The 27059-nt window shown below is 53.4% G+C and overlaps 2 protein-coding genes across 3 annotated transcripts; both read right to left on the bottom strand.

Moving 5' to 3' along the window:
* Positions 1 to 16914: 16914 nt before the first annotated feature.
* On the bottom strand, positions 16915 to 18141 carry LOC117194672. Its single transcript, XM_033399185.1, has 2 exons — positions 17932 to 18141; positions 16915 to 17845 (listed from the first exon to the last, which is right to left on the bottom strand). Exon 2 carries the CDS (start codon positions 17796 to 17798, stop codon positions 17244 to 17246), a length of 555 nt encoding a protein of 184 aa, XP_033255076.1. The 5' UTR covers positions 17799 to 17845; positions 17932 to 18141; the 3' UTR covers positions 16915 to 17243.
* Positions 18142 to 18325: 184 nt separating this feature from the next.
* On the bottom strand, positions 18326 to 24165 carry LOC117194671 (protein tantalus-like). Of its 2 annotated transcripts, XM_033399183.1 has the most exons (3): positions 24073 to 24165; positions 23651 to 24003; positions 18326 to 19142 (listed from the first exon to the last, which is right to left on the bottom strand). In XM_033399183.1, the coding sequence occupies exons 1-3, from the start codon at positions 24107 to 24109 to the stop codon at positions 18897 to 18899; spliced, it is 636 nt and encodes a 211-aa protein (XP_033255074.1). In that variant the 5' UTR covers positions 24110 to 24165; the 3' UTR covers positions 18326 to 18896. The 2 variants fall into 2 exon arrangements, with proteins under 2 accessions (XP_033255074.1, XP_033255075.1); XM_033399184.1 differs by lacking the exons at positions 23651 to 24003; positions 24073 to 24165 and adding an exon at positions 19550 to 19629 and having other exon boundaries at positions 18326 to 19495.
* Between the last annotated feature and the right edge of the window lie 2894 nt (positions 24166 to 27059).

Below are 27059 nucleotides of genomic sequence, written 5' to 3'. Positions count from 1 at the left end.
CGCAACAGGTTCGATCCGGTCGTGTGTGTGTGTGTGGCTGCCCGTTGGCCGTTTTGGCGCTCCGCTCTTGCGCGTCGGCTTGCCGGCTCTCCTCCGTCTTCTCCCTCTCCCGTTACACCTGAACAGTTTTGTATGTCCGAGAGCGTGAGAGGCGGGAAAAGTGGCGTCTTTTCGGCCTTTCCCTTTGTGTTTGGCGGGATTTTGGGATTTGGCGGGGTTGCGGGATTTGCAGTTGGTATTGGCGCTGCTGTTGCTGCTGATGTGATGGGGCTCGAGGGGGGAGTGGCTGTGGCCGTGGATATATCGGCCATGGCAATGGCTGGGTACTCACTCGCTGGGTGGCTGTGGCGTCGGCGCTCTGCATTGGCTGGGGCGTTGGTATTGGCGCCTGCGCCGAGGGCTCTGCTGCTGCTGCTGCTATTGGCGGTGTTGGTGTTGGTGTTGTTGGCTGCTGCTGCTGCTGCTAGGGCGCCTCTGCGGGCCGCTCTGCCGCCGTCGCTGTGGCGTCTGTTCGACCCTCGTCTGGCCTCGAGTGGCTCTGGTCCGGCCACCCAGGATGCGTTGTCAGTAGTATTGGCCTGGCCTCCTCGGCCACGTTCATCGACGGTTTGTAGTTGCGTTTTGAATGGCTGCTGGTCCGGCCACCCAGATGAGGAGGTGTTTGTTTTGGCTTTGATTTTAATTCGTGTTTATTTGCAGGTACTGTCGGCGTTTGGATGTTATTTGTGGCGACCCTTGTCTGGTTTGTGTTGGCGTAAAACAGCAGGTGAGTATTTTGTGTTTTGGCAGTCTGTTTCTCCCTCCTGTTTCTTCTTCCTTTTGCAGGATTTGCTGGCGTCCGGCGGCTCAACACCAGGCCATCCCGCCCTCACATAATTGGCATGAGAGACGGGTGTAACCCAGTGGAGCGGCAACAGGCGCCAGCATCTGCGTCGTCGTTGGAATTGGCAGCTGTTGGTTCGGAGTGGCGTGACGTCACGGCCATGGTCAGGCGGCAGCGTCATCAGAAGAGGCCTCCTTTTCCGCCCCTTTGGCAGAAAATTGATGATGTTGATGGCGAGGCAGCTTCTTGTTGGTCAGCTCTGTCTGGTGATTGGCAGGGGAGAGTGAATTTCTTGTGTTTTGGCAGTTTTTCGTGTTGGCGTGAATTGACTGTTTTTCTTTGTGTTTTAGTGGCTGGCCTCTGGACTTTTGTTGGATTGGCGGTAGTGCTGCTGATGAGGCCTCCAAATTTCGCCCATTATGCCTCGAGAGAATTGCAGGAGTGGCGAGGCAGCTGCTGGAGGGGCAGCTCTGTCAGTTTAATAGCAGGTGAGTATGTTTAATGGTCATTTGCAGATTGTTGTTAATTGTGTTTAATTATTGTCTATTTTAAGGTGGCATTGGCATTAAGCTTCTGCTATTTGTCGCAATCAGTAGACGCCGTATAATCCGTCGCTTTCGAAGTCGTCACTGGATTGTCCATTTAGGAACCTACGTAGGTCCTCATAAGGCTCTTCATCGGTCCATTGGCTGTCGTCGTCCATGTCCATATCCGGCTCACCGTCCGATATGGCTACTGCTGCTGCTGTATTGGCGGCTATTGGAACTGCTGCTGCTGTTGCTGCAGCCAATTTGGTGAGTTGCTCTGCCATCTGTTCGATCCTCCTTTCCAACTCTGTTATACGCTGTACGTATAATTGCAGGTTTTGAGCGCAGCTGCCATCGCACTGGGCGTCTGGCCGCTGCTGCTGCTGGTGTTGGCGTGGCGTCGGGGCATCATTCGCGATCGGCTGCATCGGCTGGACCCTCTGGTGTTGGCGCCCCCTGGTCGATGGCTGGGGATGTTGGTCGCCATACCGATGCTGCTGCCGATGCTGCCGATCCGGTTGGTGTTGGCGTTGCTGCTGCGGATTATGGAGTGCCTGTGGATGTGGCTGTGGATGTGGCTGCTGCTGGCGACGTTGTATTGGCTGGTGTCGCTGTTGGCTTGGCTGTGGCTGCTGTCTGCGTCTCTCCTCCTCCCTGGCGACCCTGTGGGCCACGAGCCTCTGCCTGGCTGCCTTGTAGGATGGGCAACCCTTGTAGGCACTGATGTGCTGGCCCTGGCAGTTGGCGCACTTGGGAGCGACGTTCCTCGGCTTGCTGCACTCCGTCGTCAGGTGTCCACCCGCGCATTTCATGCAGACAGCAGCTCGTCTACAGTATGCGCGGGTGTGGCCAAACACCTGACATCGATGGCACTGGGCAGGGTCACGGGAGACTCCAAGTCTCTCAACCGTGACGGGCCTCCCCCCCAGGCGTCGCAGCTTTAACACCCCGCATTGGCCACGGTCCGGTTTGGCGGCGATCTCAGCCTCGAAGAGGTTGAATTGGCGGCTGCGATCAAATCGATCGGTGATCACCCTCACAAACCGAACCGTGTACCCCTCGTTCAGCATACTGCTGCGAATCCAATCCGGCGGCATGGAGTGGGAGAGTCCTCGGATGAGGATCCTCAAGCCACGTTCCTGGCTGGGCTGATGCCCGAATTCGCCGTGCCGGATGTCATCGTCGGTGGTAGTGGCAGGGGTGTTTGTGATGGTGATGGCGGTGGTGGTGTTGGTGTTGGTAGTGGCAGGTGTATTTGTATTGGCGTCATTATTATTTCTATTGTTAATTGTGGTATTGCCTGTGTGAATGGCTGGTGATTGTCTATGTATTGGCTGTTGTCGATGTTGGTGATGGCTGTGGGTCTGGCTATTGGCAATTATAGTAGTGGCAGGGGCAGGGGCAGGGGCATGTGTTGGCTGTGCAGATTGCGGCATAGTGGCAGGATCGGCAACTGTGTTGGTGTTGGCTGCATCTGCCGTCCGTTTCTGCTGCTTCTGCTGTTGCTCCCGCAGCTCGTGCTGCCTCAACTGCTCCTGAACAATAGCCTCCAGCTCCTCCAGAGTTTGCCTTTTCTGGTGATGGCGGCCCCGTCGTCTGGCCTGCTTCCTCTCACCCTCATCCTCATCTTCACTCCCACTGTCGATGAGGGCGCGGCGTCGTTTTGGTGTTGGTGGGATTTGTGGTATTGGTGCCGGCTCAGCATTGGCCCGGATCGACCCGCTGCTCGAACCAGCTCGAACCAGGTTCGACTCGCAACAGGTTCGATCCGGTCGTGTGTGTGTGTGTGTGGCGGCCCGTTGGCCCGCTCCTTCTCGGCGGCTTGCCGGCTCTCCTCCGTCCTCTCCCTCTCCCGTTACTTTCGAACTATTTTGTATGTCCGAGAGCGTGAGAGGCGGGAAAAGTGGTGTCTTGTTGGGCCTTTCTTTTGTGTTTGGCGCCTTTCTTTGGGTATTATTGTGTGAGGGGGGGGGGCGGTGGGGGGGGGGGGGTGGGGAAGGGCAATGCAAGTGGCGGGAATGGCTGTGTCTGTGTGTGTATTGGCGGCGTCTGCGTACTCACGATCGGTGCAGTCTGTGTTGGCGTTGTTATTGCTGCTGCTGATGCAGCCACCGTCGCTGTGGCGTCGGCGCTCTGCATTGGCTGGGGCGTTGGTGTTGGCGCCTGCGCCGAGGGCTCTGCTGTTGCTGCTGCTATTGGCGGTGTTGGTGTTGGTGTTGTTGTACTGTAGAATTACAAAGAAGAGACAGCATACTTTCGAGCGTGGCCCCACTTTACTTTCTTGACTCACACCACACACACACACACACACACTTGACACACCCGCGAATTTTTCGAGTGCGGACGCGCCAAACAGCTGCTCTGCGAGACACAGACAAATCGCGAAAGATACCTGGAAAAAAATACCCGAAATTAGCTCAAGCTCTTGCTGACACCGCGTGCTCACCTGGGAGGATCGAGTCTCACCCCGACTGGCTTCAGATCCGGGCTGCGCGTTGCACTTCCACGGTCACCCAAAGGGGCCAGGGGCGCTGGGGCCCACCGTGAGTGCTTTGGACGGCGCTTTTCACTCGTCACTTGGAGATTCCCACCTTTTTTCATCCTTTCTCTCCTTTGGGCCGGTTCTCCCGTTCTTCTTCTTCACTCCAGGCCTCGCAGCTGATCGACTGGGGTACCAGGGCTGGATAGTGCAGGCCACTAACCAGCTGATCGACTGCAGTGCGGTGAAGGGGCACTAGGTGCCAAAGCATCCAGCCCTCGACAGAGCCCGCTGCGGAGGATAACTGCGCCCACAGCAGCTAGCTTCTGTCAGCGACCGCACCTGAGGGAAGGTACTGCCTAACTCCTAGGCGGGATCACTTGCAAACCGCACATACACCTACGCATAAGTTCCATCCCAAATTCACACGCGTGGAGGAATCCCGTGGCCGGGGCGCGGACCCTGGAGGCCCTGAGAGATGTTCCCCCGAATCCTGCTTCGCCGGTGGCACACTTGGCCGACGAAGCAAAATTCGCTACAAGCCAAGGAGCAATGGTGGCCAAGGGCCCGAACACCGCCACAAGCAGCTTTAACACCGCCAATGAAGCAGAGGTCGTTGCACAGCTTTGCCAGTGGGGCCACGCAGGACGGCGGCAAGGGCACTGATACTCTGAAGAGGCCGAGGGACCCCCTACACCATCGAGTAGCGGGAGAAAAACCCCCCCCCCAAGCGAAGCAGGAACTGCTTACAGGACATAGACGAGATTGGCGCAATCCTGGACGACCTACTCTACCAGATGAACGAGAAGGGCCAGAGGTCGATCAACATGGCCATCAAGAAGATGGTAGCACGCATGAAGGAGTTGCAAGTGGAAGTCAAATCCCATCTGCAGGCGCCAGAGGATAAAAGGGCAGCGCCAGGAGGATGCCAGTGCCATGATCACACTGCAGGCCCAACTGGCCCCCCACCCAGGATGACCAAGCCCAGTGCGACTAAGGCGACGCAAACGGCATCAGGAGCCCACAAGAGCGAAGCAAAACCCCGAACTGAGGAGAAGAGCGCGCGCGGAAGGCCCAGGCAAGGACACCAAGCTGACGCCACTCGACAAGAGGAAACCAAGATGCAGTGCGGCAAGGCGGAAGACACCAACCCTACACAGAAGTGGAGTGAGGTGAGAGGCAGGCGTGCGAAACGCAAGCAGACAGGCCGACCAGACGCAGTGCTGGTCAAATGCACCGAGGAGGCATCATACGCCGACATCCTCAAACTGGTGAAGGCAGCACCAACGCTCCAGAGCCTCAAAAACAAGGTTCAGGGCATCAGGAAGACAGCCTCGGGCGAGCTGCTTCTAAGGATGCAACAATCCTCAGACCCCGCCACCCAGGAGCTGCAGATGGCCATCCAGGCAGCGCTTGGGAACAAGGCAGCCGTGAAGGCCATGCAGGAGACAGTCGCGGTTGAGGTACTCAACATAGACGAGCTCACGACAGGCGACGAGGTATGTGAGGCCATAGCTGCAGCGATCGACGGCGACTTAACACAAGGAGCAGTGCCGTACATGCGGAAAGCATATGGCGCAACGCAGGTAGCTACGCTGAACCTTCAGCACGCACTCGCAAAGAAGCTCCTGGAGCTCGGAAAAGTTCGAATCGGCTGGGTTGTCTGCCGCGTGCGGCAACGGATTGCGCCAACCCGCTGCTTCAAGTGCATGGCCTATGGACACACTGCAGCCAGGTGCAGATCCAAGCGGCCTGTGTCAAGCAATGCATGCTACAAATGTGGTGGGGAGGGGCACAAGCACAACCAGTGCAACAACCCGCCAATGTGCATACTATGCGCTGGCAAGCCAGGAGACGTCCGCTCAGCAGCCCACTCGGCCCTCAGCCGCAGCTGCCCTGAGTATAAGAAGGCACTAGCAAAACTGGTTGATGGTTAAGCTCCTGCAGCTCAACCTAAACCACTGCCGAGCTGCTCAGGATCTGTTGGCGCAAACAGTCCTGGAGCAGAAGATCGACATAGCGCTACTCAGCGAGCCGTACGGCAAAAAACACGAAGGAGTCTGGCAGCAAAGCTCAGACGGAGGAGCAGGCCAGGCCAGCTTACCCACAGAGCATCCAGAGTGGGATATGTGAGAGCTAAGCACAGCGGCACTTTTGTCTACAGCTGCTACATAGCACCAAGGTTCACGCAGCAGGAGTATGAGGCGATCAACAGCAACATCGCTAACGACGCACGAGGCAAATCGCCGGTCCTGATAGCGGGCGACTTTAACGCCTGGGCCACGACTTGGGGCAGCGCCAAGAACACACCCCGTGGGACATCGCTCCTGGACGAGTTTGCAAGCCTGAACGTCTGTCTCCTCAACACAGGAACCACACCAACGTTCAGCAAAGCAGGGCGGGAGTCTATTATAGACCTCACCTTTGCAAGCCCAGAGCTCGCACGCCACGCGAAGTGGCAAGTGCTGAGTGCTTACACCCATAGCGACCACTTAGCCGTAATGACGGAAACCTTTGCACCCAGGAACACAACAAGGATACAGCGGGCGCTCCAGGCCGGGTACAAGGAGGAAAGCCTGAGCAGAGCCGCGCTCCTCTCGGCAGCAGAAAACCTAAGCGCCGCCGGGGATGCTGAAGCATCCGCGCTTGCCGTTTACAGGACCGTCAAAGCGGCCTGTGATGCAGCCATGAAAAAAAGAAAGATCGGAGGAAGCAGGCACCGGCCAGTACCGTGGTGGAATGAGCACATTGCCAAGGCCAGGAGGGAGTGCTGCGCAGCTCGGCGTGCCTACCAGCGAGCAAGAGGCTCCGCCCAATTTGGCAGAAATGGCGCGGCATTCAAGGCCAAAAGAAAAGAGCTGAAGGAGGCCATCAGAAGCAGCAAACTCAAATGCTTCAAGGAGCTCTGCGATGCGGCCGATGCGGAACCTTTTGGTGGAGCATACAAACTAGTCATGGGGAGATTAAACAGACAGCCTATGCCCAAGGATCCGGTGCATATGAGAGAGATAGTCGGCACCCTATTCCCTAGACAACCACCCTTACAAGAGGAAGCTAGGCTAGAAGGAGCTAGCCTGAGGGACACCACCACCATCATCACTGCCAGAGAAGTACTGGAAGCCACGGGTAAGCTGAAGATCGGAAAAGCTAGTGGAGCATTGGCAGTGGCAGTGGCAGTGGCAGTGGCAGGGGCAGGGGCAGGGGCGGGGGCAGGGGCATTTTGTGTAATTGTCCGCTGATGTTGTTGCTGGTTTGATTGTTGGTGATGATAGGGATGGTTTTGAATTAGGGGGATATGGGATTTGCTTGCCTGTTGGTTGGTACTTTCCCGGAGTCGTCGTTTGGCCGATTTTGCTCCCGCGGGACTGCCGCTAGGCATTACTTCGCGGTGCGGGCTGTGGGGTCATCCTTCTGGCTTAGTTTGTCCGGCTTCGCTCCAGCCTGCGCAGCTCCTTGATCACGCTTGCTGCCATGTAGGCGACCGCGTTCCAAGATTGCTCATCGGCTAGCATCTGGTCGGTGAGGGTGTCCACACTCACTTCTGCAAGCGTCTCCCCTAGCCTCGTTCGTTCTTGCGAGAAGCGGGGCATACAAAGAAGACGTGCTCTGCATCCTCGTCGACTCCAGGCCCGCAGCAGCTGCTACACGGGTCGTCAGCATGCCTAAAGCGATGCAGGTACTGCTTGGAGCAGCCATGCCCCGTCAGCAGTTGGCCCAAATAATGGTCCATTTGGCCGTGCCTTCTTCGCAGCCATGGGCTAAGCTGGGGAAGGAGACGTCTGGTCCACCTCCCTTTTGCCGCTTGGTCCCAGGGCCGTTGCCACAGGGCTATAGTGCGCTCTCGCCGCTCGCTGGCTACCTCCACTCCGCTCTGCCGCTCAGCTGCCAGGAGATCCAGTGGGACCATGCCTGCCACAATAAGTGCGGCGTCTTCAGACACCGTCCGGAAGCAGCATGTAACCCTCAGGGCACAGCGTCGGTATGCGCTTCTGCAGTCTCTGCTGTATGTGGAAACCATCATTGCTGGTGCCCACACTGCTGATCCATATAAGATTATGGAGGTGACCACCCCAGCGATGAGCTGCCTGCTACGCTGCCGTGGTCCCCCTGTATTGGCCATCATCCTGCTTATGGCCGCCGTTGCTGCAGTCGCTTTTGCGCTGGCGTATTCCAGGTGGGCCTTGAAGTTCAGCCTCTGGTCCATCATTACCCTTGGTCCTGATGATCGTGCTACCGACTCTCACGCATGCCTGCTCGACCTTTTTTCTGCTGCTCATTAGCACAGCCTCCGTCTTCTTCTCCGCCAGTGCTAGCCCGTTGGCTGCGAGCCAGGCCAACGACATAGCACTGGTGACAGTGTCGAAACACGTAAGAGACGTAGAGGAGAAAACCAACGTAGCAGTCGGGATGATAGTGGTATCATCCCGACTGCTACGTTGGTTTTCTCCTCTACGTCTCTTACGTGTTTCGACACTGTCACCAGTGCTATGTCGTCGGCGAAGCCCACCAGGGTGCACCCTTCCGGTAATGTAAGCCGCAGGATATCGTCATACGTCACGTTCCACAGTATCGGCCCTAGGACCGAGGCCTGTGGGACGCCTCCGGTGATTTGGTGATGTTCTGCTCCTTCTTCCGTGTCGTAGATCAGGACGCGGTCCGTGAAATAGCTTCGCAGAGTCCGTGTGATTTGCTCAGATATACCCCTCCTGGTCAGGGCCTCTAGGATGCTCTACCAGCTGGCAGAGTTGAAGGCGTTTCGTACGTCTAGTGTACATACTAGGCAGTACTTTTTGTCGCCTCCAGCCCATCGCGTTCCTGCCATGGCTTCCCTGGCAAGGTTTGTCACCATCTCGATGGCGTCAGTGGTGCTCCTCTGCTTGCGGAACCCGAATTGGAGGTCGGAAAGTCCGCGACGCTCAGCCAGTTCCGCCTCCAGTCGGTTACATACCATCCTCTCGAAAATCTTGCCCATGGTATCCAGCATGCACAGCGGCCGGTATGACGATGGGTCGTTGAGCTCTTTGCCTGGCTTGGGTATCAGAACCAGCCTTTGCCGTTTCCATGCTCGTGGGACTGTCCGCTCCGCTAGGCACTGGGTGTACATTGTGGCGAATGCTTCCGGATGGGCTCTAGTTATGCATTTTAGTGCTGCATTAGGGAATCCATCTGGACGGACACTAGCTCTACCTCACTCACCTGCAAATGCAACTAGTAGTTGCGGCACAGGAACCCACAGCAGCAGCAGCGGCGGCGGCGTTGGGCTGCTCCAGCTGCCCTCCCTGAGTATGCCCAATGCCAGACAAATTCGGATGCTGCAGCGACAGCACCAACCAACAACAATTATTCCCCCCCCCCATCATTCTGCCAGCTGTCCCCGACATTATGCCCATTCTGGACAAGCTGCAGAATGACCCGAGGGTGGGCAACAGTAGCTATCACATTGTTATTTCTGCAAGTGCTTGTCTCTTTTTTATTTTAGTGTATTTCCTCTTATTTTCCACGCAAAGCACCTGCATTGTTTACCTGTTTCTCTTTATCTATTCCTCAATTGACTACGTGTTACAACACTGCACTTTCTGAATTTTCGATCTCATTTCTTTAACCCCTTCTTCCCCCCATTGTTATTTTCGTAATTAGTGCGGTTCTCCGACACCCCACTACAAAAATATTACAATCTGTGATAAAAATCTTCGGCGGCAACGGTGCTGACAATTGATTATCGGTTTCAAATCGACTTTCAAATCAGCCTCATTTGCCGCCACACCACCATCACTACGGCCTAAATTGAGCCAAAAATGCTAGTCTTCGAATAAAACAATTACGCCCCTATAAACTGCCCGCCCACATGTACATGCTACATTCCTAGTCGTCTGCCCTCAGCAGGCGGCAAGGGTAGTAGAGGGGACTGAAGACCACACACCGCATTACAGCCAACAAAACATCAAGTTGACGAACTCACAGGGGATTGCAAATCAAATTTTAAGTTAGGGAGAATTACAAAGAAGAGACAGCATACTTTCGAGCGTGGCCCCACTTTACTTTCTTGACTCACACCACACACACACACACACACACTTGACACACTATTACACACACTTGACGAGTCCTCTCCCCCTCTTGACAATTCGTACTTTTGGAGCCTTTTGCCCCGATCGTGGAGTGGTCTCGAGTCTGGGTCTCTGTCCAAACAAAAAGTCGTGTCGTGAACGTTGTGGAGTCGAGACGTGTTCGAGGTTTAGTTTAGTCCCTCCGTCAAAGTGCCGAATATTTTGTGTCTCTCTCTTTTTCCCTTCCCCCCCCCCCCCCCCCTGCTGGCTGCGGGCCTATTTCGAGGTTACAAGTGTTTCGTTGCTGCAGTATTATATGTTTGTAAAGTTTATTGTGCCATCAAATGTACTAGTGTGTGTTTGAAGTGTCGTTTAAAGTTTAATTGTAAAACAAACACAAAAATGTACATAAATTAAATTAAGACATATACTGCCCAACAAAATATTAATAAAGCAACGCGCTTGGTTGCTGGCGGCTCACACCCCAGCCTCTCAGCCCCTCCCTTGCTGGAGCACTGAGAGCGCTCAACCCAAAGCGGGTATATATTGAAAAAAAAAAATAAAAAACTGTGTGAATAATTTGGCTTGACAAAAACTCCACTCGCGTCGGTTGAAAAATTTATTACCAAATCCAACCAAAGCCAATCCAGCGCAGCTATGCCACGCGGATCCACTGCCAGAAGAGGACGACGACGACGAGGACCACACGGCGTCACAGCCAGGGATCGCCCCAAATCAGCCATTTCCACTGCCAGCTCCGACAGCGCCGCCGACAGCGAAGCCAGCGCCGACAGCGCAGCCACCGGCACCGTGGCAAACGCAGCGATACTGAGACGCCAATCCACCGACTCCGCCACCTGGTTGGAGGCACTTCCTCCAATTCCTGGACCGGCTCCAGCCACCATTGCCGGGTATGTGAGGACCACATACCATGCCGACACCACCATCACGGCCACAAGCCCCATCCCCGACCCCGACCTGCCCTGCCCCAACAGCTGGGCGGCCATTCCCAATCTCACCAGCCAGTAGCAGTTCCAGATCGGCGACTGGGTGGAGGCGGTCCATACCCAGGAACGCCAGCAGCTGCAGCAGCAGACCATCAGCAGCAGCAGCGGTAGTCGCCGGCTTGAGGCATTGGCGGCGTCGGCAGCGGCAGCGGCGTCAGCCAAAGCACCGCAATGTCAAGCCAAGCCAAGCCAAGGGGTACCAAGCGCGCCAATAATTCCGCTTCCCACACTCCAACACACACAGACACGTATCGATGCACCGTATGCCGATGCATCGTGTGGAGAGAGCCGGAAACAGCAAGGAGCGAGAGAAGGCGCAAAGAGAGAGCGGGTAACGACCACGTACCAGCGACAGTACGAGAGGGCACTCGAGCAGCCTCTGCACGAACAGCAGCCAACAAAAGATTCGTGTTCGAGTGCCCGTTCGGGAGCGAGTTCGAACTCGAACCACAGCCATGGCACAAACCCCGCTCGATCGGCCACAGCAGCGGTTCCAAATGCAATGCACACAGCCAATACCACAACCACAACCACAAATACAATGATGACATACATCAGCACACAAACAGCGACATCAAACACAAAAACGACAACTACGATTACGTCGGCAGCCAGACGACGATGCCTGTTAACAGCAATGTTAACAGGCGGACCCCCCCACCACCGCCGCCAGAGGAACATCAGCAGCAGCAGCAAACACATCAACAACAACAACAACATCAGCCAACGGCAACAAACACAGCCAATACCGATGATTACACAGACGAAGCCGCGTTGACAGAAGTTGTTAAACCGCCGCAACTTTGGCATTTAGCTGGGTGCGGTGGACGAAACCACCGCACTTTACACAGACGAAGCCGCGTTGACAGAAGTTGTTAAACCGCCGCAATTTTCGCATTTAGCTGGGTGCGGTGGACGAAACCACCGCACTTTACACAGGCGAAGCCGCGTTGACAGTAGTTGTCTGTGGTTTAAGAAATCTTTGTGTTTTATGATTCTCTTTGTGGTTTGTGATTTGAATATATGTTTAGTGGCGCACAGAATTTTAATTTACATTGGCGAGAAAGAGGAAATAAAGCTTGTCGGTAGTGGTTGGGAAGGGGAATGTGAATGTGTGTGGGGCGAGTTGGGAAAATGGCTGCTTGGCTTGGCGTCGGCATTTTAATGTATTCCTTATTGGCGTTAATTAAGAATTTTTAACAGTTTAGTTGGGCGGCAAACAAGTTAAGGGGCTCGTTAGTCGCCCGACGTGTCACACCGCTTCATCTGCCTCGTCGATCATCTGTAACTGTATCTGTATCTGTACAAAGGAGCCTAGAATTTCTTAGATCTGTGTTCTTCTACCATCCTCTACATGGATTGGTTCCACATTAATCCTAAAGATGCACAAATTTTATAGCTTGAACAAAAAAAAAAAAACACATACAATAATCGCATATCACATATTATGTTTTTTGTGGAGAGGGGAGGGGAGGGGAGGGTTCCAAAGTATTTACACGGTCCAATGTTTGCACGGGTAATATAATGGAGATTCTCTTGGTAAAGATTTTATTCGTAATTTATTCGCCCAACTATCGAGAAAGACTCGCGTGTGCCGTACGATACGATCCATTACGATACGATATCGTCTGTGGGCTATATATGTATGATGTGTGCATATGTATGTACAATCCGAAGAGAGGATTACTCTTGTTTTGTTCTCTTTCCTAGATGATAATATCGTATCAGTGGTTCTGGAAAGGGGTGCTTAAACCTACGACGAAAGCTATAATCCAGTGGATGGGTCGGAATAGGTGTCCTGTTCCTCCGCTCAGACATAGACCTCTCCTGTCTTGGCCTCGGGACTGTGTTTGGCGAGGGTTGAGGTAGCACTCGTGGCCGTTGCCGTTGCCGTGGCGCCGCTCTGGGGCAGGGCGATCGTGCCACCGGATGAAGAGTTGTCCACTGTATCCACTGTGGGGGCTCCTGCCGAACGCACCGAGGAGCGCACTGTGGGGTCCTGCAGGTTGAAGCTCAGACTGAAGCTGTTGTTCCGCGAAATGTTGCCGTTGCCGCTGCCGTTCAGGGGCTTCACGGACAGGAGGGCCGTGGTGGTGATGCCGCCGCCGCCGCCCGCACCCGGCCCCACGGTCATGCCGTTGCTGGAGCCACTGTTGCTGTAGCCGTCCTGCTCCTGGGCCAGGTCCACGATGGACAGGGACGAGGGGAAGCGCTGAATGGAGAGCGAGACGGGGATCGTGGTGATGACGTCATTGGGCTCGTAGCCACTGGCCGTTGTCGTGATGGTCGGCAGCTGGGCGTTCGCCGCGATGGGAAGGATGCTCAGGGTCCCCGTGGGAATGGTGTACCCGCCGCCGCTGCTGTTGGCCATCGTGAAGGGAAACGACAGCGTGGTGATGTTCGTGGCAGCGGAGAGGGCTACGGAATCGAGAATCGAAGGGAGAGAGATTGTGGTTGGAGTATCTGAATCTGCATCTGCGGGAGTATCTGTGCCCGGTACTCACTGCTGTGAACTCGCTGTAAATGATGACCACTGCGGGCAGGGTCAACGCCTTGACGCAGCACATGAGGAACCCAAAGAAGAGCCACGCGATCTCCCCGCAGGTGGAGAAGCGGAAGAGCTGCAGGAAGCCGATCGGCTGTGTGGGCTCCAGTCCTGCGGCCACCGGCGCCTCATCCAGGGACTTGCCATCGGTTGTCGTCGTGCCAGAAGCCTCGTCCATCTATCGGTACGACGAAGGACGGAGGAATAGTGTTACTCGAGCCAAGACCCGCGATTTATTCACAGACACGGACAGAGACAGACGGCACGCAAAGGTTAATTCAATTACTGCCACACTCTCAGAGGCATGTATCTGTATCTGTGGCTGTGGCAAGGGTACAGCAGCTACTTTGTATCTTTTGCCATAGTTCTCTCTCATTGACCCGCGGGGTTAACGAGTAATAGAATCTACCGTTTATTATTGGACATTCCAACGCCAATTTGGAGCGATTCGATTCGATTCCCTTTCAGAGGCCCGTACAGAAATCTGTGTGGCGCCATTCGCCCCCTGCCCCTCTCCTTGTCGTGGGATGGATGATCACCTTTTAATTGATTTTCAACACTTTGATCCTTCAGATACTGTATCTATGCACTGATTTCTGCAGAAGATCCGTTACTGCTCACTCGGACCGCCCAAGCGCGACTGCTGGAACACCGTCCGCGGAGCCACCCATTTATGTTGATTCCCCGATGTGGATGCTGGACAGAGTACTCGGGCTTGGGCATGAGTACTCGTGAGTGTATCGTATCAATCGCTCGCTTTGGGGTTCACAATTCTAATTGATCTCCGCTTTCCGCTCTTGGGGTAGGTTCCGCCGAAAGAGGCGCTTCAATTTACAATGAGAGCAAAAGAGACATTCTGTAGAGGGTTTTTCTTTTCTTTGCTTTTCTTTTCTTTATTCTTTTTCTTTCATTTGGAGGGTGGAAGGTGCAACAATCTAAAACGGAGGCAGACTCTTGAGCCTCCTGCTGGTGCGCAGCACGAATGGTGCCGGCTGATTTGTACCGGCATTTCCTCCAGCGGGAACGACTTCGGGAGCAGCTACGGGAGCGACTGCGGGAGCGACTCCGACCGACTCGCCTTCATCGTCCGAGCCCCCGAGCATTACGCTGTCCAAAGTAGTGCGGGACGCCCGCAGTGTCATCATGTGCCGGGTGCTGCGTTCGCCCAAGGTGTTGCGCACCTTCAGGCAGCTCTTCTGCGACAGGGTTCTTTTTTTTTCGCCCGTACCCAGGGCGAGGACGCGGCGCTGGCACTCGCCGAATGCCACGGCATGGCTGCTGGTGGGCCCGTCGTCCTCATTGCCGGGCCGTTCAAAAATCGTCTCGAGACCGGTGGGCCTCGACTTTGCGATGGTCTGCGATGGTCTGCCTGAGAACCGGTGGTCGGCGTCAGGCTGGGCTTCTTGGCCAGGCGGCTGGGACTAAGACTGGGCCTGGCGGCGCTCTGGCTCTTGCTCTTGCAGGCGCGCGGCGGCATTTGGCGCCGAACCATAGTCGCGGTTGCCACAGATCCTGTATCCCCCGGTATACTCCCGGCTGAAATGAGACGAAATGAGAAATGAGTTACGACTGTCCGATGGCCGCAGAACCGAGTACTTCCTTTACCTTTAGCTTTGCCTTCAAGTTTTTTCTTTGCAGGCATTTCTCGTATCTTTTTCCGGCTTTTCCGTCTCCTGGGTAAACCTTTCGACTTCTCAAACGAGCAACGAGCAACGCGCCTCTTTGGGTTGAGGGCTCTCAGTGCTCCACAGGGGAGGGGCTGAGAGGCTGGGGTGTGAGCCGCCAGCAACCAAGCGCGTTGCTTTATTAATATTTGTGGGCAGTATATGTCTTAATTTAATTTATGTACATTTTTGTGTTTGTTTTACAATTCAACTATTGAGTCTCAATACCCACGCTACAAGGAGTGGAAACAGCAGCCGAGAGAGAGAGCGATCCCAATACCCACGCTACACGATGGAGAAGCAGCAGCCAGAACAAGAGCCACGAAGAGGGGAATAGTCGGATCTCTCCCACTCCGACCAGTGACGCCGATGTGATCAACAACTCTCCCCGGCCAGCCCGAAGCCAACGCCTACAAGGGAGACCGAGAGAGAGGCCGCCGTCGCGAAACTGAGAGAGAGTTTTTCACTTAAAACAATGGGGGAGCAACAACGGAACCAGATCCCACAGGAACCACGACGAGCATCACTAGCATTAATACCGACGTCACACGAAGGGGAAATCGCAGCCAAGAGAGAGCCAGGGCTGGAGCGATCCCATACCTTTGTCACACGAAGGGGAAATGGTAGCCGAGAGCGATCCCAATACCCACGCTACAAGGAGGGGAAACAGCAGCCGAGGAACTCCAGCGCCACCGCTCCTATACGCCATCTACTTATTTGTATATGTACTAAATTCAAATAATACATGCCATATTTTACATTTTACATGTAGTTGCAGTGTTTTTGGCTGAACAATGGGAAGGTAACACTAGTTACAGTAGTGGTAGGTATTCGGTATTTTTTATGCAAGTATTTTGAGTAAAGAAAGTTAAGGTAACACTAGACTTAACATTAACATGTGTTTTCTTTTACAATGGATTGCGTCTTTTCAGTCCGTTCCCGTCCTCGGAGCGGGCTTCATATAAGTGGCGGCGCAAGGCTGATCCTCATATCAGCATCAGCATAGGCCCTGTAGTTGGATGGGTGCGTACCGCCGCAACTTTGGCATTTAGCTGGGTGCGGTGGACGAAACCACCGCACTTTACACAGACGAAGCCGCGTTGACAGAAGTTGTTAAACCGCCGCAACTTTGGCATTTAGCTGGGTGCGGTGGACGAAACCACCGCACTTTACACAGACGAAGCCGCGTTGACAGAAGTTGTTAAACCGCCGCAATTTTCGCATTTAGCTGGGTGCGGTGGACGAAACCACCGCACTTTACACAGGCGAAGCCGCGTTGACAGTAGTTGTGTGTGGTTTAAGAAATCTTTGTGTTTTATGATTCTCTTTGTGGTTTGTGGTTTGTGATTTAAATATATGTTTAGTGGCGCACAGAATTTTAATTTACATTGGCGAGAAAGAGGAAATAAAGCTTGTCGGTAGTGGTTGGGAAGGGGAATGTGAATGTGTGTGGGGCGAGTTGGGAAAATGGCTGCTTGGCTTGGCGTCGGCATTTTAATGTATTCCTTATTGGCGTTAATTAAGAATTTTTAACAGTTTAGTTGGGCGGCAAACAAGTTAAGGGGCTCGTTAGTCGCCCGACGTGTCACACCGCTTCATCTGCCTCGTCGATCATCTGTAACTGTATCTGTATCTGTACAAAGGAGCCTAGAATTTCTTAGATCTGTGTTCTTCTACCATCCTCTACATGGATTGGTTCCACATTAATCCTAAAGATGCACAAATTTAATAGCTTGAACAAAAAAAAAAAAAACACATACAATAATCGCATATCACATATTATGTTTTTTGTGGAGAGGGGAGGGGAGGGGAGGGCTCCAAAGTATTTACACGGTCCAATGTTTGCACGGGTAATATAATGGAGATTCTCTTGGTAAAGATTTTATTCGTAATTTATTCGCCCAACTATCGAGAAAGACTCGCGTGTGCCGTACGATACGATCCATTACGATACGATATCGTCTGTGGGCTATATATGTATGTATATTGATGTGTGCATATGTATGTACAATCCGAAGAGAGGATTACTCTTGTTTTGTTCTCTTTCCTAGATGATAATATCGTATCAGTGGTTCTGGAAGGGGGTGCTTAAACCTACGACGAAAGCTATAATCCAGTGGATGGGTCGGAATAGGTGTCCTGTTCCTCCGCTCAGACATAGACCTCTCCTGTCTTGGCCTCGGGACTGTTTTTGGCGAGGGTTGAGGTAGCACTCGTGGCCGTTGCCGTGGCGCCGCTCTGGGGCAGGGCGATCGTGCCACCGGATGAAGAGTTGACCACTGTATCCACTGTGGGGGCTCCTGCCGAACGCACCGAGGAGCGCACTGTGGGGTCCTGCAGGTTGAAGCTCAGACTGAAGCTGTTGTTCCGCGAAATGTTGCCGTTGCCGCTGCTGTTCAGGGGCTTCACGGACAGGAGGGCCGTGGTGGTGATGCCGCCGCCGCCGCCCGCACCCGGCCCCACGGTCATGCCGTTGCTGGAGCCACTGTTGCTGTAGCCGTCCTGCTCCTGGGCCAGGTCCACGATGGACAGGGACGAGGGGAAGCGCTGAATGGAGAGCGAGACGGGGATCGTGGTGATGACGTCATTGGGCTCGTAGCCACTGGCCGTTGTCGTGATGGTCGGCAGCTGGGCGTTCGCCGCGATGGGAAGGATGCTCAGGGTCCCCGTGGGAATGGTGTACCCGCCGCCGCTGCTGTTGGCCATCGTGAAGGGAAACGACAGCGTGGTGATGTTCGTGGCAGCGGAGAGGGCTACGGAATCGAGAATCGAAGGGAGAGAGATTGTGGTTGGAGTATCTGAATCTGCATCTGCGGGAGTATCTGTGCCCGGTACTCACTGCTGTGAGCTCGCTGTAAATGATGACCACTGCGGGCAGGGTCAACGCCTTGACGCAGCACATGAGGAACCCAAAGAAGAGCCACGCGATCTCCCCGCAGGTGGAGAAGCGGAAGAGCTGCAGGAAGCCGATCGGCTGTGTGGGCTCCAGTCCTGCGGCCACCGGCGCCTCATCCAGGGACTTGCCATCGGTTGTCGTCGTGCCAGAAGCCTCGTCCGACGAAGGACGGAGGAATAGTGTTACTCGAGCAAAGACCCGCGATTTATTCACAGACACGGACAGAGACAGACGGCACGCAAAGGTTAATTCAATTACTGCCACACTCTCAGAGGCATGTATCTGTATCTGTGGCTGTGGCAAGGGTACATCAGCTACTTTGTATCTTTTGCCATAGTTCTCTCTCATTGACCCGCGGGGTTAACGAGTAATAGAATCTACCGTTTATTATTGGACATTCCAACGCCAATTTGGAGCGATTCGATTCGATTCCCTTTCAGAGGCCCGTACAGAAATCTGTGTGGCGCCATTCGCCCCCTGCCCCCTCTCCTTGTCGTGGGATGGATGATCACCTTTTAATTGATTTTCAACACTTTGATCCTTCAGATACTGTATCTATGCACTGATTTCTGCAGAAGATCCGTTACTGCTCACTCGGACCGCCCAAGCGCGACTGCTGGAACACCGTCCGCGGAGCCACCCATTTATGTTGATTCCCCGATGTGGATGCTGGACAGAGTAATCGGGCTTGGGCATGAGTACTCGTGAGTGTATCGTATCAATCGCTCGCTTTGGGGTTCACAATTCTAATTGATCTCCGCTTTCCGCTCTTGGGGTAGGTTCCGCCGAAAGAGGCGCTTCAATTTACAATGAATGCAAAAGAGACATTCTGTAGAGGGTTTTTCTTTTCTTTGCTTTTCTTTTCTTTATTCTTTTTCTTTCATTTGGAGGGTGGAAGGTGCAACAATCTAAAACGGAGGCAGACTCTTGAGCCTCCTGCTGGTGCGCAGCACGAATGGTGCCGGCTGATTTGTACCGGCATTTCCTCCAGCGGGAACGACTTCGGGAGCAGCTACGGGAGCGACTGCGGGAGCGACTCCGACCGACTCGCCTTCATCGTCCGAGCCCCCGAGCATTACGCTGTCCAAAGTAGTGCGGGACGCCCGCAGTGTCATCATGTGCCGGGTGCTGCGTTCGCCCAAGGTGTTGCGCACCTTCAGGCAGCTCTTCTGCGACAGGGTTCTTTGTTTTTCGCCCGTACCCAGGGCGAGGACGCGGCGCTGGCACTCGCCGAATGCCACGGCATGGCTGCTGGTGGGTCCGTCGTCCTCATTGCCGGGCCGTTCAAAAATCGTCTCGAGACCGGTGGGCCTCGACTTTGCGATGGTCTGCGATGGCGCCTGAGAACCGGTGGTCGGCGTCAGGCTGGGCTTCTTGGCCAGGCGGCTGGGACTAAGACTGGGCCTGGCGGCGCTCTGGCTCTTGCTCTTGCAGCCGCGCGGCGGCATTTGGCGCCGAACCATAGTCGCGGTTGCCACAGATCCTGTATCCCCCGGTATACTCCCGGCTGAAATGAGACGAAATGAGAAATGAGTTACGACTGTCCGAGTACTTTCTTTACCTTTAGCTTTGCCTTCAAGTTTTTTCTTTGCAGGCATTTCTCGTATCTTTTTCCGTCTCCTGGGTAAACCTTTCGACTTCTCAAACGAGCAACGAGCAACGAGCCTCTTTGGGTTGAAGGCTCTCAGTGCTCCACAGGGGAGGGCTGAGAGGCTGGGGTGTGAGCCGCCAGCAACCAAGCGCGTTGCTTTATTAATATTTGTGGGCAGTATATGTCTTAATTTAATTTATGTACATTTTTGTGTTTGTTTTACAATTCAACTATTGAGTCTCAATACCCACGCTACAAGGAGTGGAAACAGCAGCCGAGAGAGAGAGCGATCCCAATACCCACGCTACACGATGGAGAAGCAGCAGCCAGAACAAGAGCCACGAAGAGGGGAATAGTCGGATCTCTCCCACTCCGACCAGTGACGCCGATGTGATCAACAACTCTCCCCGGCCAGCCCGAAGCCAACGCCTACAAGGGAGACCGAGAGAGAGGCCGCCGTCGCGAAACTGAGAGAGAGTTTTTCACTTAAAACAATGGGGGAGCAACAACGGAACCAGATCCCACAGGAACCACGACGAGCATCACTAGCATTAATACCGACGTCACACGAAGGGGAAATCGCAGCCAAGAGAGAGCCAGGGCTGGAGCGATCCCATACCTTTGTCACACGAAGGGGAAATGGTAGCCGAGAGCGATCCCAATACCCACGCTACAAGGAGGGGAAACAGCAGCCGAGGAACTCCAGCGCCACCGCTCCTATACGCCGTCTACTTATTTGTATATGTACTAAATTCAAATAATACATGCCATATTTTACATTTTACATGTAGTTGCAGTGTTTTTGGCTGAACAATGGGAAGGTAACACTAGTTACAGTAGTGGTAGGTATTCGGTATTTTTATGCAAGTATTTTGAGTAAAGAAAGTTAAGGTAACACTAGACTTAACATTAACATGTGTTTTCTTTTACAATGGATTGCGTCTTTTCAGTCCGTTCCCGTCCTCGGAGCGGGCTTCATATAAGTGGCGGCGCAAGGCTGATCCTCATATCAGCATCAGCATAGGCCCTGTAGTTGGATGGGTGCGTACCGCCGCAACTTTGGCATTTAGCTGGGTGCGGTGGACGAAACCACCGCACTTTACACAGACGAAGCCGCGTTGACAGAAGTTGTTAAACCGCCGCAACTTTGGCATTTAGCTGGGTGCGGTGGACGAAACCACCGCACTTTACACAGACGAAGCCGCGTTGACAGAAGTTGTTAAACCGCCGCAATTTTCGCATTTAGCTGGGTGCGGTGGACGAAACCACCGCACTTTACACAGGCGAAGCCGCGTTGACAGTAGTCGTTAGTCTGTGGTTTAAGAAATCTTTGTGTTTTATGATTCTCTTTGTGGTTTGTGATTTGAATATATGTTTAGTGGCGCACAGAATTTTAATTTACATTGGCGAGAAAGAGGAAACTAAGCTTGTCGGTAGTGGTTGGGAAGGGGAATGTGAATGTGTGTGGGGCGAGTTGGGAAAATGGCTGCTTGGCTTGGCGTCGGCATTTTAATGTATTCCTTATTGGCGTTAATTAAGAATTTTTAACAGTTTAGTTGGGCGGCAAACAAGTTAAGGGGCTCGTTAGTCGCCCGACGTGTCACACCGCTTCATCTGCCTCGTCGATCATCTGTAACTGTATCTGTATCTGTACAAAGGAGCCTAGAATTTCTTAGATCTGTGTTCTTCTACCATCCTCTACATGGATTGGTTCCACATTAATCCTAAAGATGCACAAATTTTATAGCTTGAACAAAAAAAAAAAAACACATACAATAATCGCATATCACATATTATGTTTTTTGTGGAGAGGGGGAGGGGGGGGGGGAGGGTTCCAAAGTATTTACACGGTCCAATGTTTGCACGGGTAATATAATGGAGATTCTCTTGGTAAAGATTTTATTCGTAATTTATTCGCCCAACTATCGAGAAAGCCTCGCGTGTGCCGTACGATACGATCCATTACGATACGATATCGTCTGTGGGCTATATATGTATGTATATTGATGTGTGCATATGTATGTACAATCCGAAGAGAGGATTACTCTTGTTTTGTTCTCTTTCCTAGATGATAATACCGTATCAGTGGTTCTGGAAGGGGGTGCTTAAACCTACGACGAAAGCTATAATCCAGTGGATGGGTCGGAATAGGTGTCCTGTTCCTCCGCTCAGACATAGACCTCTCCTGTCTTGGCCTCGGGACTGTGTTTGGCGAGGGTTGAGGTAGCACTCGTGGCCGTTGCCGTTGCCGTGGCGCCGCTCTGGGGCAGGGCGATCGTGCCACCGGATGAAGAGTTGTCCACTGTATCCACTGTGGGGGCTCCTGCCGAACGCACCGAGGAGCGCACTGTGGGGTCCTGCAGGTTGAAGCTCAGACTGAAGCTGTTGTTCCGCGAAATGTTGCCGTTGCCGCTGCCGTTCAGGGGCTTCACGGACAGGAGGGCCGTGGTGGTAATGCCGCCGCCGCCGCCCGCACACGGCCTCACGGTCATGCCGTTGCTGGAGCCACTGTTGCTGTAGCCGTCCTGCTCCTGGGCCAGGTCCACGATGGACAGGGACGAGGGGAAGCGCTGAATGGAGAGCGAGACGGGGATCGTGGTGATGACGTCATTGGGCTCGTAGCCACTGGCTGTTGTCGTGATGGTCGGCAGCTGGGCGTTCGCCGCGATGGGAAGGATGCTCAGGGTCCCCGTGGGAATGGTGTACCCGCCGCCGCTGCTGTTGGCCATCGTGAAGGGAAACGACAGCGTGGTGATGTTCGTGGCAGCGGAGAGGGCTACGGAATCGAGAATCGAAGGGAGAGAGATTGTGGTTGGAGTATCTGAATCTGCATCTGCGGGAGTATCTGTGCCCGGTACTCACTGCTGTGAACTCGCTGTAAATGATGACCACTGCGGGCAGGGTCAACGCCTTGACGCAGCACATGAGGAACCCAAAGAAGAGCCACGCGATCTCCCCGCAGGTGGAGAAGCGGAAGAGCTGCAGGAAGCCGATCGGCTGTGTGGGCTCCAGTCCTGCGGCCACCGGCGCCTCATCCAGGGACTTGCCATCGGTTGTCGTCGTGCCAGAAGCCTCGTCCATCTATCGGTACGACGAAGGACGGAGGAATAGTGTTACTCGAGCCAAGACCCGCGATTTATTCACAGACACGGACAGAGACAGACGGAACGCAAAGGTTAATTCAATTACTGCCACACTCTCAGAGGCATGTATCTGTATCTGTGGCTGTGGCAGCGGTACAGCAGCTACTTTGTATCTTTTGCCATAGTTCTCTCTCATTGACCCGCGGGGTTAACGAGTAATAGAATCTACCGTTTATTATTGGACATTCCAACGCCAATTTGGAGCGATTCGATTCGATTCGATTCCCTTTCAGAGGCCCGTACAGAAATCTGTGTGTCGCCATTCGCCCCTGCCCCCTCTCCTTGTCGTGGGATGGATGATCACCTTTTAATTGATTTTCAACACTTTGATCCTTCAGATACTGTATCTATGCACTGATTTCTGCAGAAGATCCGTTACTGCTCACTCGGACCGCCCAAGCGCGACTGCTGGAACACCGTCCGCGGAGCCACCCATTTATGTTGATTCCCCGATGTGGATGCTGGACAGAGTACTCGGGCTTGGGCATGAGTACTCGTGAGTGTATCGTATCAATCGCTCGCTTTGGGGTTCACAATTCTAATTGATCTCCGCTTTCCGCTCTTGGGGTAGGTTCCGCCGAAAGAGGCGCTTCAATTTACAATGAGAGCAAAAGAGACATTCTGTAGAGGGTTTTTCTTTTCTTTGCTTTTCTTTTCTTTATTTTTTTTCCTTCATTTGGAGGGTGGAAGGTGCAACAATCTAAAACGGAGGCAGACTCTTGAGCCTCCTGCTGGTGCGCAGCACGAATGGTGCCGGCTGATTTGTACCGGCATTTCCTCCAGCGGGAACGACTTCGGGAGCAGCTACGGGAGCGACTGCGGGAGCGACTCCGACCGACTCGCCTTCATCGTCCGAGCCCCCGAGCATTACGCTGTCCAAAGTAGTGCGGGACGCCCGCAGTGTCATCATGTGCCGGGTGTTGCGCACCTTCAGGCAGCTCTTCTGCGACAGGGTTCTTTTTTTTTCGCCCGTACCCAGGGCGAGGACGCGGCGCTGGCACTCGCCGAATGCCACGGCATGGCTGCTGGTGGGCCCGTCGTCCTCATTGCCGGGCCGTTCAAAAATCGTCTCGAGACCGGTGGGCCTCGACTTTGCGATGGACTGCGATGGCGCCTGAGAACCGGTGGTCGGCGTCAGGCTGGGCTTCTTGGCCAGGCGGCTGGGACTAAGACTGGGCCTGGCGGCGCTCTGGCTCTTGCTCTTGCAGGCGCGCGGCGGCATTTGGCGCCGAACCATAGTCGCGGTTGCCACAGATCCTGTATCCCCCGGTATACTCCCGGCTGAAATGAGACGAAATGAGAAATGAGTAACGACTGTCCGATGGCCGCAGAACCGAGTACTTCCTTTACCTTTAGCTTTGCCTTCAAGTTTTTTCTTTGCAGGCATTTCTCGTATCTTTTTCCGGCTTTTCCGTCTCCTGGGTAAACCTTTCGACTTCTCAAACGAGCAACGAGCAACGAGCCTCTTTGGGTTGAGGGCTCTCAGTGCTCCACAGGGGAGGGGCTGAGAGGCTGGGGTGTGAGCCGCCAGCAACCAAGCGCGTTGCTTTATTAATATTTTTTTGGGCAGTATATGTCTTAATTTAATTTATGTACATTTTTGTGTTTGTTTTACAATTAAACTTTAAACGACACTTCAAACACACACTAGTACATTTGATGGCACAATAAACTTTACAAACATATAATACTGCAGCAACGAAACACTTGTAACCTCGAAATAGGCCCTTAGCCAGAAGGGTTGGGGGGGGGGGGGGGGGGAAGGGAAAAAGAGAGAGACACAAAATATTCGGCACTTTGACGGAGGGACTAAACTAAACCTCGAACACGTCTCGACTCCACAACGTTCACGACACGACTTTTCCTTTGGACAGAGACCCAGACTCGAGACCAATCCACGATCGGGGCAAAAGGCTCCAAAAGTACGAATTGTCAAGAGGGGGGAGGGGGACTCGTCAAGTGTGTGTAATAGTGTGTCAAGTGTGTGTGTGTGTGTGTGTGGTGTGAGTCAAGAAAGTAAAGTGGGGCCACGCTCAAAAGTATGCTGTCTCTTCCCTTTGTAATTCCCCCTAACTTAAAAATTTGATTTGCAATCCCCTGTGAGTTCGTCAACTTGATGTTTTGTTGGCTGTAATGCGGTGAGTGGTCTTCAGTCCCCTCTACTACCCTTGCCACCTGCTGAGGGCAGACGACTAGGAATGTATCATGTACATGTGGGCGGGCAGTTTATAGGGGGCGTAATTGTTTTATGCGAAGACTAGCATTTTTGGCTCAATTTAGGCCGTAGTGGTGGTGGTATGGCGGCAACTGATGCTGATTTGAAAGTCGATTTGAAACCGATAATCAATTGTCAGCACCGTTGCCGCCGAAGATTTTTATCACAGATTGTAATAATTTTGTAGTGGGGTGTCGGAGAACCGCACTAATTACGAAAATAACAAGGGGGGGGGGGGGGAAGAAGGGGTTAAAGAAATGAGATCGAAAATTCAGAAAATGCAGTGTTGCAACACGTAGTCAATTGAGGAATAGATAAAGAGAAAAGGTAAACAATGCAGGTGCTTTGCGTGGAAAATAAAAAAAAAAGAGACAAGCACTTGCAGAAATAACAATACAGATAAGTAGTAGACTGGGGTGAAGACGACGGAAAAACAGGTAATAAAAGAGATACTACACTGGAACAAAGACGAGACAAAACAGGTACAATTGATTTACGTTAACAATATTACAATAAACATAACAATTTAAAATAATGTCTATATCTTTTTTTTTTCTATAATTACAGGGAAGACAAGAAACAGGGGTGTATCGGCCGGCATAGCAAAACACAATGCTTGTAAAGACATTGCGTTGCATACCGGCCGACCCCGTCGTCCCCCTGATCGTCGAAATTGGCGTCATCCGAAGTCGTCAGAAGTAGGTGCAATTAGCACCTCGTCGTCGTCGTTGTGGCTGTGGCTGCCCTCTTGGAGAACCAGTGGCACTGGCCACCAGCTGGGAGCCAGGAGTAGACGGCACACATATTACTGTGGCGACACGGGTCCGGCCGCCAAAGTGAAATGGATGTGAGTGTGTGTGTGCGTCGGCAATTGTGGCCCTAATGTAGAGCGAGTGGCACTGGTCCGGCCACCAGCTGTGGGCAATGGCGGACAACGACACACCTACTCGAACGGCACAGGTCCGGCCGCCCAAGTGTAATGGATGTTTGTGTGTGTGTGTGTATTTCCATTCCAGGTACACATGGCACTCTGAATGCCACGGCACCTGGTTCCAGCAACCAGTTGAGGGCAATGGCGGACATGCCACACCTACTCGAACGGCACAGGTCCGGCCGCCCAAGTGTAATGGATGTTTGTGTGTGTGCGTCTGTGTAGCGGAGAGTATTGTCGGTGTCATTTTAATCGTAATTGCAGCTGATTAATTTCTTGCTTTTCCTTTCCAGCTCCTTTGGCACTCTGAATGCCGTTGGCACTGGATCCGGCCACCAACTAAGGACGATGGCGGACACGACACACCTACTCGAACGGCACAGGTCCGGCCGCCCAAGTGTAATGGGTGTTTGTGTGTGTGTGTGTATTTCCATTCCAGGTACACATGGCACTCTGAATGCTTTGATGGCGGCAGCGTCCGTTGTTCATTTTTGTTGTGGCATGCGAGTGATATGCATTTGTCATTTAATCCAATGCAGTGGCAGAGATGTGTCCAATTAGTACACAGCGTTCCAGGATATCTGGTTCTCAAGATGGTACCTCATGTTGCGGGCGTAGGCCTTAATGTCATCCATGGAGTCGTCATCTTTCCACATTTCATCGTCATCATTTTCTTCATCCATTTCAGGAGCCGTCTCTGGAATGGCGGCTGGCGTTGGCCCTAACGTTTTTTGTGGTGGCTGTGATCGTGGTGGTTTCTTTGACCGCCTGGCTGCTGGAGCTGGGGCAACCACTGTTGCTGCTGCCATTGTTGGTGGATTTTCCGATGTAACTGCAACTGCTGGAGTTGCCGTCACTGCCTGGGATTGGATGAGCGAGGTGAGTAGTGACATCGTCACTTCCAGCGTCTTTTCCAATCGCGTCATCCTCTGCGTATTCTCCAACAGTGCCTGGCTGCAGGATCCCTCGAAAGATTGGCGTTTCGGCTGCATCTTCTGCCGGGAGCGGTTGTTGGCAAACTGCTGCTGCTGCTGCTGCTGCTGCTGTCGCTGTTGTTGTTCGCGCTGCGGCTGCTGTAGCTGCTGCTGTTGTGGTGCCTGGGAACGGCTCAATGGCTGCTCTGGACGTCGTCGCCCAGTGCGTGGGCCAGAGGCAGCAGGCGTCTGTTTTTTTGTCTGAATTGGCTGCTGC

This window comes from Drosophila miranda, assembly GCF_003369915.1.
Source record: "Drosophila miranda strain MSH22 chromosome Y unlocalized genomic scaffold, D.miranda_PacBio2.1 Contig_Y3_pilon, whole genome shotgun sequence".
Taxonomy (NCBI): Eukaryota; Metazoa; Arthropoda; class Insecta; order Diptera; family Drosophilidae; genus Drosophila; species Drosophila miranda.
Note: the sequence above shows the minus strand (reverse complement) of the source record. Positions and strands in the feature narration are given on the sequence as shown.